The following is a 16,286-nucleotide window of genomic DNA, read 5'->3' as shown; positions in this document are numbered from 1 at the left end:
TACAGAATTGCAAAAACTACTAAAAATCTATTTTAATAAAAAACCAGAAGCATATCTTCTGGGGATTACAGGTCTGGATCTTACTCAAAAAACGAAGGATATCTTCTTATATGCCACAGTTGCAGCAAGAATGTTAATTGCTGCAAATTGGAAATCTGACAAACTTCCATCCATGCAGGAATATATTCAAAAATTCATTGAATATGCAGAATATTGGATAATAATATATATATGATAATAATAATATTGGAGAAAACTGGGTATTGAAACTTGCTTAATCTAAATCATACATCCCAGTTTTCAGTGGCCCTTTAAAGTACACTTCACGCAGAGTATACACAGTCAGAAGTCGACCTGGCTAAGAAAACACCACCAAGAGCATAGGGAATTATCTCCCTTATATGAAACCCCTTACTAGCTGTATGCTTGTAAAAGCATACAGAAGAAAATACAAACTGTTGGGTTTCTTTAACTGAAAAACAAACTGACTCTAAAAGAGACTTTAAACTAAAGATAAATGCTTTCTCTTTTAGCAATGTTATCTACCCACATTCAAAACCTCCCACAAACCTCCCATTAAACTACTCGAGAATTAACAGCATTCTAGCATTATAACTAAGCAATCATACTAAGATTCAACTAAGGAATCTCTTAAACTGAGAACAACTGAGAGAGTGATCTACTTAGAGATGAATCAAACTGAAAGATCTAACTAAGAGATAGAGAAGGCTTTCTGGCAGAGCCTTATATACAAGAAGCAGAGCCCATGCCTGTGAGCAATTAACAGAAACACCGTCACCTGTTTCTCTCAAACAGACAGTATTTACATTAGACCGGCTCTAATGTAACTTGACTATTCAAAAAATCCAACACAGAATTAGATAGTTTGTCTGAAAAAATAAAGAATAAACCAAAACAGGTATTCGTATCAAAATGGGAAGTCTTAAAAATGTATTTTAAAAATAAATATAGCACTTTAAATTCTGCTGCAGCATTTGACTAACTAGTAGCTTCAAGAATAATGTGAGACTCAAGATTAATGAAGCAGTTTAATCACGATAATAGTTTGTATCGGCAACAAATTTTCCATATTTGAATTAAGGAGCAGACGGGAAGTCATTAGTGTTTTGTATTTGGTTTTGCAATGATTGTATTAATTTTCTGTGCGGTACGGGTGTAAAGGGTGCATTTTTTCTTTTTTCTTTGTTTGTTCTTTTTGTTTCTGTAATAACTCAATAAAAAAATTTAAAAAGAAGAAAAAAGAAGGAGCGTCTCCACCCCCATCATTGTGCCCGGACACTGAGGTCCAGCGCTGAGGGCCTTCTGGCTGTTCCCTCACTGCGAGAAATGAGGCTACAGGGAACCAGGCAGAGGGCCTTCTCGGTAGTGGGACCCGCCCTGTGGAATGCTCTGCCATCAGATGTCAAGGAAATAAACAACTACGTGACTTTTAGAAGACATCTGAAGGCAACTCTGTTTGGGGAAGTTTTTTATGTTGCTTTATTGTGTTTTTAATATTCTGTTGGGAGCCGCCCGAGTGGCTGGGGAAACTCAGCCAGATGGGCAGGGTATAAATAATAAATATCATTAGTAGTAGTAGTAGTAGTCTTCCCATCCCTATGGGTGAGTAGAGCTCATTGGGTCATACTTTGCTCTGGAAAGCTTGCAGAACATTTCCATTCATGCCTACTCAGAAGCAAAGGTACACATTCAAACTTAAATTCCACACTGAGAGAAATGGAACCCATTTTAGAGATCAAACCTGAAGTGAGGTATAAGCCACAAGATCTATTCCCAGTATTTTCAGTTTGCTCATAAATCTCCTGCTGCGTACATTAGCAACATACCCTATTCTGCTCTGATTTTAATAGTCTGTATTAACTAACACACATACACACACACACACAACTGGGCTTTCGGCTATGCAGAAATAAGTGCCTGGTGCTCAGCTGTGTCTCTGGGGGCTTATTAATCCCCATTCAGCACATATGCATAGACCCCGCATGTGTTTGGCTTGTGTTTCATCAGGCAGATGTTGCAAGTTTTTAATCTCCAGGAAGTATCATGTGGATTAAATCACAAATCTCTAAACATTATTCTTAATTGCTGCCATAAGTAGGACAGGCCTGTGGTAAGAATAGCTCACCATTTAAATGAAAGCAATAAACAAATTCTGGCTGGCTTAAAGCTCAGTTACTCAAATGATATTCTTTTCTTACTGATTTTCCCTTCTTCTCTCCATGCTATATATATAAATATATAAAACACAGCATGCCTCCGGCAATCAGCATACCCACGTGTTATTGACTGGCAAGGGAACCCCCAGGGGAAGAAGGCTCAGAGCCTGGGGAGTGGTGGTGGGATGACACTGAGTGTTCAGAGAGAGAGGAGGGAACAGAATGGGAGGAGAAAGTTTTGGAAGCTGAAGACATAACAGGGTTTAGTGAGCAGGAAGTAGCTGTGGCAGAGAGTAGTCCAGAATCAGAGGCAGAAGCAGAGGGTGGAAAGGAGGGGTGGGGCCAAGAGGCAGAGATCAGACAGGCTATTGAAGAAGCCAGGGGGTCTCCCCTTCTGCTGCAACCAGATCCCCCACCCCTTGGTCTCCCAGGATCAGAAGAGGTATAAAGAGGATGGAGCAGAGACAAGACACATTGATGGAGTCTCAGATTGCTTGGAAAGGGCCCAGGGGAGGAGGAGGCTTAGGCAACCGTGGGAAGGTGGGAACCTTCAGCCCTCTCAACTGTCTCATTGGGACAAGATCTACTGGGAAGAGTTGCCTTGCTCACTAGGCCTGTCCTCCTGAGCTGTTTGTTTCTTTGAATAAGGAAACAACTTCCCTGACACCGTGTGTGTTATTACTGACCAGCTCAGGCCCGGCTCTAGGTAGACCCCCGGTGGCGCAGGGCACCATGGCGCCGGCCCGCCAGAAAGGCGCCGCGAGCTGCGCCCGCCCGCTGGCCGGCCGATCCGCCGGTCCGCCGCGCAGCTGCGCCCACCCGCCCACCGTGCTGGGAAACGGGGCGGGAGGGCGCCAGAGAGATCGCGCTGTGCCTGCCCACCCACCCGCCCACCGCGCTGGGAAACGGGGCGGGAGGGCGCCGGAGAGATCCGGCGCACCACAGCGGCAGGGGCGTTTAAGACGGCCCTGGACCAGCTCCTGGTACCCACCCTGACGCTACATTATTCACAGGGCATCATGTACACAATATCCCCATTCCACATACCTGTAACCCTTCAATGGCCAGTTTGAGGATAGAAGGTGTTAATTTGGAAGCTTGCTTGAAGGAGAAATTACTCCAGTCTATAATTAGAACGAAGCCATTTATCTGAAGCTCTTGGTCTTCAATGAGAACTTCTAAGGACAGCAGAATAGCCCGTAAAATGTCTATGAAAGAATTCCTAGGGATGAAATAAAAGAGAGGAGAAAATAATTGTAGTTATCAACAAATCCCAATAAATGCAATGAATGAATGAATAAAATTATTAATATTTTTCTGGTGAAAGAAGCAATATTTCATGATTTGGATTAATGTTTTCTGAAATAGCAGATATTTCAAAATATTCCAATAAACATTTCTCAAAGAAAATGGTGCTGGTTCCCAGGGCGACATGTCCTGCTTCACCACCTGAGATGAGAAAGGAAAGTGCCCCCACCACCTCACTCTTACTGAAGCACCCACAAAGCAATGGTGTTAGTGACGGGTTCCCGTGTGAACTTGTGAGATCTTGCAGAGCTTGGTGGAAGCCAGCACTGCTTCTCTACCAGCAGGGGAGGTAGAGAGGTGAGCAGGGCACCCACAGTGGCATTGCCTCCTGGGTTTCTACCATCTGAAGCACTACCTTAGCCCACCTTATGGGCAGGCCAGCCCTGTTGGTTCCTCCTCTGGTTAACACAATCCATCTTGTGTTTCCAAATTCTTGCTTCTTTCCACAAAACAAGAGTCCTCCATGGGACAGCTGGAGCTGACCAACTTAGAAATTCAATGAAGGATTGACAAATTTAAGACATTTTAAAATCACAACATTATTCCTAAGTTATTCCTGGAGAACAAAAGTCTGCACCTATCCTTGAAAATCTTCCAGCAAATAGATTACTTGGCAGTTTATCACACTGAAGAAATTCTTCTGCTGTGCAGCATTGCTTTCCTAATGATGAAGATAAATCTATGTTCTGTAATGTAATCCTATTGTTGCATTTATTATCCACAAAGGGGATAGTGGCCAATTGTTCTCTGCCTTCTTCTCACAAGCTCTTTTCATTTGAGCTAAACACCCACCCTATTCTCACACCATATTATATTGCTTCTGTATAATTTCCAATTTGTTCATCTTTTCACTTCCCTCTATCTGGAACAAATTAGTTTATTTGAGCTTCTTTGGATCTTTCTGTTTCTTTTTGACTTTTGGCTTTTCCAGATAAGATGTTGAAAAAATGAAGTATTAAAAGTGATAATAATATATCAGTGTGCATAATTGCTCTCATGTTATCTTTTTCACACTTTGAATTGTTCTTTCTTAATTCAACCTTGTATCTTATTAACTTCTCTGACCACCACCGTACATTGAGTGCAATTCTTAATTGTCTGGCTGACAATGCCTAGACCTTTCCTTTCCTTCTGAGGTTACAAGTAATAAAACACTGATGCTTATAAGTATGTGGAAATTGTAGCTCTGTATCGCTAATATGATTAGATAAATAACCTAGCGTTTTTCATTGCTGATAATTATAATACTCTGTTTTAGGACTCCATGCATTTTATCCTGAAGACCTTGGCCTTTCTTCTTAATACTCTACTGTATCAATCTTTAGTTAATGCATATTTTACCAATTTTCAAAACACAGAAATTAGTCCTTCTAGGGTAGTCCAATACGAAGCTCTACTGAAGTTTTTAATGGTTGATGTTTTATCGCTTTATTATCATTATTATTATTAATATTCTGCTGCGAGCTGCCCATAGTGGCTGGGGAGACCCAGCCAGATGGGCGGGGTATAAATAATGAATTGTTGTTGTTGTTGTTGTTGTTGTTGTTGTTATATCTGGTTATGTGCAGCTAGATTTACAGCTATGACTTTGCTATCTCTGTTTTTTCCTACATTTATAGAATTGTAGAGCTCAAAAGTGATTGCATATGGATGCAACACTTAACCACAGTTGGAGTCTTAACAAGGCTTAGGATCACACACACACACACACACACCATCCCTGCTTAAACTGTATCACAGCTGCAAGAAGATCAAAACCTTTCACATCTGTTTTCAACTAACACCAGTTACTCATTATGTCCAAACCTTGGCTGGTGTTCAAACAATGGTTAGTCATCCTGATTTCTTACTCTCATCCAGGGATGGGTAACTTTTTTCAATGCAAGGGCCACATTCCCTCATACACACCCTTCCTGGGTGTGTGACCATGTCAGTTGTCAGTGAATGTGGCAAATATGGATGATGGGGCAAAGGATATGACTCTTACCACACAGAAGTCAGTGGTTCCTAACTACCACCATCCCACAAAATCTTTCACCCTCCATCACCCTCCTTTCTTTTTTTTTTTGCTTTGTTTTTAATGTTTTTACTGTATTTATATTCGGTGTTAGTCGCCCTGAGCCCAGTCTTGGCCAGGGAGGGCGGGGTATAAATATCATCATCATCATTATATAAGGTAAATTAATATCAGAGTTCAAGGCACATTCCAGACTGGCAAATGCATTCAAGGAGGGCACAGAGCAAAGCTAATGAAGAATGTGAGCTGGAACAGTTCTGAGATCCAAAGATACTCTCCCTGCCTGCCATGAAACATAGTTGACACTAATCATAGTTTAGTGCTCTAAAATTGGGCTGAAGTATTCAGAGAACAAGGAGTGAGTAAGGAAGCACTGGGAGCTGATGATTCCAGGAAATGGGTGGAGCATACAATTGTTCTCTATATCTGATTGACCTGCTGCTTAGTAAAAGCGCATATGCAATTTGCCTCTACTAATATTTGCATACTGGTAAATGAATGGTCAGCGGTTCGAATCCCTGTGATGGGGTGAGCTCCCGTTGCTTGGTCCCAGCTCCTGCCAACCTAGCAGTTCGAAAGCACGTCAAAATGCAAGTAGATAAATAGGAACCGCTACAGCGGGAAGGTAAATGGCGTTTCCATGTGCTGCTCTGGTTTGCCAGAAGCGGCTTTGTCATGCTGGCCATATGACCTGGAAGCTATACGCTGGCTCCTTCGGCCAATACCGGTAATGCGAGATGAGCGTGCAACCCCAGAGTCGGTCATGACTGGACCTAATGGTCAGGGGTCCCTTTCCCCTTTTTAAATGAACCAAATATTACAAATGTGCTATAAGTCCCCTGTGTTTCCTCTCCTTAAGAAAGCCAAAACTCAGGTAGTGCTTCTCCTAAAATTTCTCACTGCTCTGGAGGTGCAATGGCTTTAAATACGAACCAGACACATTAAGCTAATGTTTTCTCATTAGAGTTATCCTGTCATGTGTGATGTCTTCTGTTATTGCTCTCCTAGGATGTAAACAGAAGCCATCAAAACCAACTTCTCATAGCCACAAATGTCTTTAATAATTTATTCTTTGTGGTTAAACCCTCCATGGGTTAACACCTCACGTTATTTATAGCTTAAAACAAGCACTGGGTTTGAACCGCAAAAGAAACAAAGGTACTGCTGATTGATCTGAACGGTAATGAACCAAGTTCATTTAGTTACACAGCCAGAGTTCTCCAGATTGCAGCTTTGACTTGAAGTTTGAGGAAGGCAGAGAAGTGCAGAGGAGAGAACAAGACAGGCTGCGAAACTGAACAAACTGGAAAAACTGTTGTGGAAAGTGGGTTTTTTCGTCATCTTGGGAATTGTTCTCTTAATCAGGTATTCTTTATGCAAATATCACTGTTCATGTTCATGCAAAAGGGCAATCATCTATTTATTTTTAACCATTTGGGGCAATATTGAATTTTTCAGGGCTTTCAGGCAGAGTAGAACCTTGATTCTCCAAAACTGTCCCAGTTTTTTTTTTTACACTTGATCTTTCACACTTTTAGTTTGTCCATTTCCAGGAACAGTTTGGATTCAAATCATGCTGCAAACGTGACTTCAGAGAGGATCTCTGTAAAAAACTCTTTGAACCAAGTTGACTCACAGGGGAAGGAAGGAGATCAGTTTCTACTCCAAACGTCAGTTCCTCATATATACTGATACATGACTGGTACGGTAGCAACTGATAGCCTTGTCCTCCAAGAATTTGCCTAATCCTCTTTTAAAGTCACCACAGTTGGTTGCTATCACTGCTTCTTTTAGGAGCGAGTTCCATAATTCCATAGGTCACAGTCTTCTTCACTATACTGAGTTGATGTAACTTTTATGCAACTTTTATGTCTCCTTCTCTTTCACAGATGCGCAAATGGCCTCCACAGAAGTATGAAAGCAGGGTTGGTAGGATACACTTTGTGTTTGAAAATGAATAATAGAAATATGCTGGCCTACATAGAAAACACCATTTCCCATCTCATTTCAACAATCTAGGGCAATCTCAAACCACTTCTTCTTTTCCTTATACAATTTCAGCATGTGTAAAGAATTAGTTATGTCATCATGATAAAATTGATTTGAGATTGCAGCAGAGAGCTAGAAATGCTTAGCATCAAAATGTGGACTCAAAATCCAGAGGTTTGTTCAGAGCTTTTCTATTAAATTAGAAGTTGTTCCCTCTGTTACATTGAGTTGCATTTTATTGACCACATCCTAAATATTTCTGATTTGCTTTTGTAACTTAAAAAAAAAACTACAGTAAAGCCACCTATCAATAGGAGCAGCAAAGCATCAGTTGCCTAAAAGCCTGACAAAATAGATTTGGCTTGCAGAGCTTCCTAAATATAAGCCAAGATAGGCTAAACGAGATTTCTTTAGGTGAATGGGGCCACAACCAAACAGCCCCTGCCTCGAATCTTAACAATAACAGCAAGTCAAGGAACAATCAAAGATTGTTCAGAACTGGAAGAAAGCCTGCCCCAAGCCAAGAGCTGTGGCCTTGGTAACAGTAAGACTACCATTTGTTTCAATACAGATGGCATATGGGAAGGATACATTTGGTCAAAGTATTATCCATAAATCCAACTTTTTCTGTCATTCATTGGCCCATTTCTCAGGAACACAAATATGAGCCCATTTTATTTTTCCACTGAAGTCACTACACTACATCAGCTGAAAAGTGTAGAATTGCCATGTTCACAAGCAGCACACCACTGACTTCCCCAAATGCTTGCTTGGGTTGTTTGTATAATCATTCAGTTAATTAATGAAATGTATTTATAACCTGCCTTTCTCCCAAGTTGGGACTCAACTGTTGCAATATTATATTCAATCCAAAAGGTTGCTTTCAGCTTTTCTCATGCATTTCTCCTGGTGCACAGTATTTAGGGGAATGAATTTGAACCTAATACAGTGGTACCTTAGTTCTCGAACGTAATCCGTTTCAGAAGTCTGTCCAACTGCCGAAATGTTAGAAAACCAAGGCACAGCTTCCAATTGGCACAGGCACCCCAGAAACAATAGCCGACAGCCGCATCGGACATTCGGCTTTCAAAAAAAGTTTGAAACACTTCTGGGTTTTTGGTGTTCAGGAGCCGAAATGTTTGAGTACCAAGGCATTCAAGAACCAAGGCTCCACTGTATAGGAAAAGTTTGGGGACATCTGCTCTAGGAAAGGAATTCAATGCCATGCTCTTCTGCTCATTTTGTCAGAGCAAGCATTTCAGCTTGTTGGATAAAACAATTCCCCTTCTCCTCCCCCCACATGCTATTTGAGATGTTCCCCTGACCTTCCAGAGTGAGAGGCGGGGGAAGGGGGTACACATTATGCTTGTGGGAGTCCTTGCACTGGCTTCCACTGGTGTGCCAGATTTGTTGAATTGGGTTTCCATTTTTAAAAATAAAAAATAAAAATGGAATTCTTATTGGATCCATTTTAAACTGTAAGTGGTCAGATGACAGCTCATTTAGATTTGTAGCTCACACACAGGGAGAAAGTCTATAAAATGATTTTTGGATATTTGCAGGCCGTATGATTCATATGCCTGTGAACCTGGTGCAAATGACACTAAGAATGAACTCCTTTCATTCCTTCAAATTGGAACTTTTGTCATGATGAGATAGGAATGGAAGAATAGTCTATTCCAGGCATCCCCAAACTGCGGCCCTCCAGATTTTTTGGCCTATAACTCCCATGATCCCTAGCTAACAGGACCAGTGGTCAGGAATGATGGGAATTGTAGGCCAAAACATCTGGAGGGCTGAAGTTTGGGGATGCCTGCTTTATAGCCATGGCTTTGCCTTTCCTGTGCCTGATGTCACAGGACATCAAATGATTGGCAGCACCTGCCAATGTGGCTCTATTCCAAGACATGATTGGCCCCTCTTGACCTGTATGAAGGTAGAACCTTGAATGAATGTTCATGATCTGAAAGTCACCATAGGGTAAGAACAGAAAACAAAAACATAGTTATATAGCATTTATTTTTACCAAAAATAAAATAAAGTAGAAACGTCTATGAGCATTCCCTTAGAGCAGGCATGTCAAACATGCGGCCCTCCAGATGTTTTGGACTACAATTCCCATCTTCCCCAACCACTGGTCCTGCTACAGGGTAGCTAGGGATCATGGGAGTTGTAGGCCAAAACATCTGGAGGGCCGCATGTTTGACATGCCTGCCTTAGAGGTATTTTCAGTAGTGCTCAGCAATTTCCTTATCCTGGTACTTGTCAGTTAAGAAGTGCTACATTGATTTTCTAATACTGTACTTATAAAATGCAGGGCTCAGGTACATGCCAGGTTTTTGTTTTTGTTGTTTAAGAGTTTTCTGGTTGAAATCCACAAAGCAGTTACCTGGGAATAAGTCTCATTGAACTCAGCAATACTTACTTCTGAATAGACATGTAGAGTTGTGAATTAGCTTTCTATCCTCCCCATTCTGAACACAGAACTTCCCAGAATACTTCAAGAGCATCTACAACACACGACCAACCATTTTAGAAAACTGAATTTCCTTGTTGAATACAGGTGGCCTTTTGAGTCATTGTCGGACTCCAACTCCCATCAGCCCCATCTGGATGACCACAGGTTCTGCATTTACAGAACAAGGCTTGGCTCACTTGCCTGAGCCAAGCAATGCACTGTGTTGAAATTTGCCAGGATGGTGTTTAGCAGTTTGCTCCTGAATTCCCTTGCACTGGATTATGTGGGGAAACATTACAGAGGATTGTTTACATCAGGATTCAATCCTCACCCCACTTACATGAAAGTAAGACCCACTGAACCCAGTGGGACTTACTTTTCATTATTAGGATTGTGCTGTTGGCTTTTGAGATCTCTTAGTCTTTCCCTCTCTCCTAGTTTAGTGAGATACCTCCTTGTCACAGCTGTCTGGTGGGGGAAGCATAAGGAGCCATCTGTCTGTCTATGCCATTGAGGACTGTACAAAAGCAGGACAGCAGCATCTGTCTTAAGGGACCAACAACAACTGTCACAACTTGGGCCAAAGGCCCCTACAGACAGGGAAAGACAAGAGATTATAAGCATATTGCATGCTCCTTTAAACTGCTTTCTCCATATGCTTCTGCCCCTGGCCTGTTAGAACTACCTGTGATTCATACAGCAGGACAGGGACAGGTTTAATTTGGATTGAATCAGGTGCATTATCTCACATCTCCTACATTATCCACCTGCACCCCTTCACGTGTCATTGCACTAGTCTATTGTTCAGCATAAAGCTCTCTTTTCTAACCCACAAGAAATTAATATGATGAACTGAAAAATGTAATTGTTTGCAGTGTAATTGGTCTGAACTAATGACTTCAATCTGTCATATGTAACTTCTGTGCTGATGCCACTGACAACAGTCTTGGCAGCCCTGCATTTAATAGCATATTGCAGAAATAAAAGATGGTCAATGAGGGTTTGCAAAGCTCTTTTACCACTAACATGCCGGAAGCTGGAAAGGAATGGCAATTATTTCTTGGCAATGCCTTGTAACTTCATTTTACCAGCCATTTACTGGCCTGTATTAAACGCCAAAGATTATCGCTGAAATGTATGGGAACATTTAAAAATATCCTTCTATTTTGACAGAAGGATGTGCTGGCAATCACACTTCCCAAATTAGAACATCTTGGCAAGCATGTGAGTTTGTCTTGATCAATATCTTTTAAAAGAATTTACACTGGTTTTTGTAATCTCACATAGCAGTAATGCTCTGCCCTTTAAATCTGAGTCTCTGTACACTTGCAGTTAAGTGTCTGACATTTACAACTCTTGGGTTAATAAAGCAGAATTTATGGGCACCAGCTGGTATGGAAAGATTAGTTGTGAGCAAAGAATCATTCAACCCCCTTGATTCTTTAGATTATTCAGTTTAGAAGTCTCCGCTTTCGTGATCACATTGCATTTACCAGCATTATGACATTAAAAACAACAACAACACCACACACAGTCTTGTAACTGTGGCCACAGTTATCATATCACATATCAAGATATGGCTGTGTAATATAACTGTGTAATATAATAGGCACTGAAGCACTTCCTGCAAAGACTTTTGTTTGAAGCCTGCCGTATGTACGGGAAAATGGGAACTCCATATCTGAAGAAAAAGGAAGGAAATTCTTCACGCACAACTCTGACTATCAGATTCATCAGATCAACAGGATTTGAAAACAATTCAAAATAATTATTTCCCCATGTGTGTTGCTATTAACAATCAGTTAATGGTTTGTGTATTATTATTTTTAAAAAAGATAAGTACACTATCTACATTTACCTACTCTGATCCCAGTTGGCTGCAAAAAGCAAAAGTATCTTCCTGCCGTAGTGATCACGGTTTTCCAGCACTCCTGGGAATCCATCAGTCAGAGCTCGTTTGATCCCAGGATCATCAGCCTTAAAATTTTTGAACATATCCAGGTTCAGCTGACGGTACTGGAAGTACTGAGCCAGTAATCTGAAGGCATCTGCTTGGTGAAACTTTCTGGCTCGGAGAAATCTCAGGATGAAGGCATCATCTGTACGTAAAAACCCAATGTCAGGCCTTGTGATGATCATGTCCCTGACCTGCTGGATGTCCTGGTGCAAAACATCTGGGTTTTCATTGAGTTCAAGGCGGGCTTTCTCTATCGTCTCTGGGCTGAGACCAGCATGTAAATGAGTCATCTTTGCAAAAGTCTCTTTTCCAAATCCTTAACTTCAGCAATTTGCTTAGAAGATATTCTGATCCCATTCAACTAACAGTCTGTGGTGATCCATCCAAGTGCAATTTGTATTATATTTTGTAATATATCGAAGAATACAAAGATGAGGGGTTTTCCATACCCATCCAAAGGCTCTCACATTCAGTTCATATCCTTAGATATCCATCCGTAGAGAGGAATCACTCGTATCATCATCATTCTCTGAAAAATACATATATAACAACCACAGATTATATTTGTTTGTAAACAGACTGAACACATTCCCAAGCATGTGTATTTCCCCCTTTTTCTTTAAATTGCTACTGCAGATCTGATTAAAATTTAAAGACCCAAAGAGTTTTAGAATGAGCTACTTAGTACAACGCTATCATTATATATCTTGCATACATAATATAGAAGCCTCATGAACACAGCTTGATGAATTTATAATTGAACTGAGCCTTTAGCAATGCTGAAATTGCGCTGATTTAACATTATATTACAATTCCTTATTTAATTAGAATGCAAATAACAATGGCACTGAGAGCTCAGTCAATGTCTTCCCTGATAAAGTTGTACCAGTTTCCCTTAAGGAAGGTCCCTTTTAGGCCAACCCCGAGAAATGATACCCCCAGTAGTAAGTTCCTTACTTATTAGTTAGAGCTCCACTCCAGATGAGCCCACCATTTCCAAGCAGCCTCAGGGCAGCTTCACATATTAAAAAGGAGTTGCCACCAATCAATGACATGGTAGTAGACTAGTGGTGCTTCTTTGTAACATATAAAGACATGTGCAGAGTGAACATGCATCAGCTGCATGAGCTGGGAACCTTTTCTAGGTCAAGGGCCATATTCCCTCAGGGCCAATTTTTCTGAGACACATGCCAGTGGTGGGTGGGGCCAGAGGCAGCAAGAATCCAGAGTGGGCAGTGCAATAGATGTGAATCTTGCTATTATATATTAAGCTGCTTTTCAGCCACAAGAAAGCCAGAGGTTTTGACACACATCTCCCCATTCCCCTGTCCTTCATTCAGGCAAGCAAAAAAGCATGATTGTGGTTCAAGGATACAGTCCAGTGAGGCAAAAGCACTTCAGCAGGGCATAGACAGAGGGGTGGCCTGGGAGAGTCTTGAGGGTCATAGCCCTGATCTACAAATTGCACAAATTAACTTCTTTGCCCAATTACTGCTCCTAATTTTTTTTAACCAACCTCCCTCTGTTACACTGATGCCTGCTGTGGCACACATGCAAAATACAAAAAGCAGACCACCTTTTCTAGTCACACAGTGCACATGCATGCCCCAACCATGGCTTCTGAGTGCATCAACCTGCAGCTGGTCTATAGTTTGTATGCAGATGTGCACCTCTCTTTCATAACATACACATTCATTGCAGAAAGCAATGGTATAACTTTACTAAAGTTAACTACCATGCCGTTTGAAGCATCAGCCTTATAGGTTATTCCAGTTCCCTGTGCTGGCCTAGATACTAAAATTGATGGAGAGGTTTGGTTTGGTAAAGCTGAGAACTAGTTTTGTGCTACATCCTTTACTGCATGGATGGGGGAGCATCTTTCAGCCTGATTGCAACCTTCTCTCAGTGACTGGGTGGACCGGAGGAAAAAGTGGGCAGAAGAATGGATCTGACTCTTCCTGTGTACAGAAGGCTACATTCCAGCCACAGAAAAATCTGCTTCTACACGTATGCTCCAGCACACATTTCATCCACTGTCCAGCCAAGCAAGCAGTTCAAGGGCACATTCCAGTCCGGAAAAGCACTTGAGAAGGGCATGGAGCAGGACCAGTGAATGGGGTGCCCTGGGGAAATTGAATGGCCTGCAAGAAATCCTTTGGCTGGATAGAGAGGTGTGGAGGACTCCACTTGGCCATCAGGTATGAGGTCTCACTCCCTCATATAATGCATGGAACAGGAGACTGTCTTGCTCCGATGAGAGTGTTTTTGCCACTTTTATAAAGTAATAGGAGATGTTTGCTCCAACACTGGAGACTGATACCCCAAAATAAAGACTGCAAAATTGCCAAGACTTTCTGCAATGGCCACATGGTGTGGTAGCTGTGCATTTTGGCTTGCAAGAGAGAACGATCCCCTCTCTGCTCCCCCTGCATGCTTCCACCCATAAGTCCGTTTAGGGGGTGGGACACATGAGGGGGAGGAGAGGGGAGAAACTCCATTGCACATATGGAAGTCCTTGTGCAGGATGTCTACTGATGGGACTCACTAGTTGAATCTGGTCCAGTGGACTATGCACATGGTATATACTCTTTCTGACAGTGCCAACCTTCTTATGGGTGAATATATACTGGTGCATTGCTGAATGAGAGCCTTGGTGGGTTTTTCTTTAAGTAAGTCTCAGGGGAAGACTTCAGTAGAATTTATCTGCAGATCATGGCTGTTGAGGTTTACAGTTTCTGTGAAATATCCCACATTACATGCGCATAACATGGTAACTATACCACAATGAGTATTAGAAAGAGATTCTATTGTACACACTGGTGCATAATTCATTTTTATAAGTCTTCTTTCATTCTAACATCTGGCTTTAAAGCAATATGCAGGCAGCCAGAATAATCAATATTGCTTTGAACAGCAGGGCTGTTTCCTGGAAGCATTACCAGGTGTTAACTACTATTGCTCCATTGAGATATGCTTACCTAGTGGCTGAAGACTTGCCTGCCATGGTGTTATCATTTATAAAAATGCTTCCATGCCCAGCAGACCATTTCTCACACAACTTCCCCCAGTTAATCCTTTAATTCTATTTTCAAAAAGCTCATTTGGTCCACTAAGGGGCACATTGCCAAGGCATGGAAGGATTTCCAGGGATAGCCCTCCAGATGTTGTTGGTTGCTTGCTACCATCAGCCCCAAGCAGGATTGTCAGTGGTCAGGGATTATGGGAGTTGTAGTCTGGCACCATCTGGAGGGCACCACTTTAGGTGGAGCCTTCTAGGTAAAGGATGGTGTAGTTTCAGGGGGCATCTCTAGTTGCCCTGTAAACTGATGTACTTTCATAGACTTGAAACAAACTCCAGAAGTCCTTCAGAAGTCTGCACAAAAAGGAAAGTCTCTCCACTTCCCAGACATCATAGAGCAGCCTACCTAATCCAAATCAAAGTGCCCTAGAAATAATATTCCCAGGACAAATAACTCTAAGGTTGCAATCCTATTTATAGGTTGCTTCTAGACTGTTGTGGGATACCATTGGTTGCTCCCAACACCCCCACAATCACTGTAATCAAAATGTATTTACCTTTTCCAGGGGAAAGCCAGTTAATTAAAAAAAAAATTATTTTTTTTGCCAATGATTGCAGTATTAAACTGCTGTCTGGAAGCACTCACAGTTATCTGGGATACATGTCACTGAACTCAATGGAACTTGCTTTTGAGTTTACATCCATAGGTTTGCACTATCAATGACTTAATAAAAAATAAAATTATATTTTAAAAGTCTTTGATCCAAGCATCATGCTTCTAATTTCAATTTATTTTGGAACTATTTATGAAGTGCAGGCTGTCTTAGGATACTTGAAATATTGAAACAGTCTGGGCCTCTTTACCAGAGGCAGTACACGTTGTAATCACAGGCATAAGGTGATATTGGAGGATCATCTCAAAAAAACAAACAAACCTACAGTATGTTTGGTTGGCCGAGAAACGTCTTGGTGGCACCATCTTAAAATATATTCTGGACCATTGGTACTACTTTCCTCTCTTTGGATTATGATCCCACATGAGCTGCTGCTTCCCTGCTGCCCTCCCCACCGGATCATTTTTATTTCTTCTCTGGTTTCCCCTGCCTTTGCAGACAGAGCTAACAGCATGACACAATGCCCATCCTTTTCTCTGTGGTGCATTGAATAATTTTAAACTTCTAGTTGTTGTATGAGCAAGACATTGGGCATTTTTTTAATAAAAAAAAACAAAACCTCTAGTCTGCACTTCTACCTGGAATAAGTAGTACAGTGGATTATATTAATTAATTAATTAATTAATTTAAAAAAACATAGCATAGACCAGGCATCCCCAAACTTCGGCCCTCCAGATGTTTTGGACT

General features: G+C 41.5%; 1 protein-coding gene across 1 annotated transcript in view; it reads right to left on the bottom strand.

The window, feature by feature from the left end:
• The window catches only part of CLVS1 (clavesin 1), a 50,652-nt gene extending 38,456 nt beyond the window's left edge, over positions 1 to 12,196 (bottom strand). The window contains exons 1-2 of the mRNA XM_035125806.3: positions 11,808 to 12,196; positions 3,225 to 3,399 (exon numbers count right to left, since the gene is read on the bottom strand). Of these exons, the coding sequence (XP_034981697.3) occupies positions 3,225 to 3,399; positions 11,808 to 12,196 (564 nt within the window). The remainder of the gene's footprint in view (positions 1 to 3,224; positions 3,400 to 11,807) is intronic.
• Between the last annotated feature and the right edge of the window lie 4,090 nt (positions 12,197 to 16,286).

Source organism: Zootoca vivipara, chromosome 8 (genome assembly GCF_965207765.1).
Source record: "Zootoca vivipara chromosome 8, rZooViv2.hap1.1, whole genome shotgun sequence".
NCBI classification, from domain to species: Eukaryota; Metazoa; Chordata; class Lepidosauria; order Squamata; family Lacertidae; genus Zootoca; species Zootoca vivipara.
This window is presented reverse-complemented; position numbering and strand designations above follow the sequence as displayed.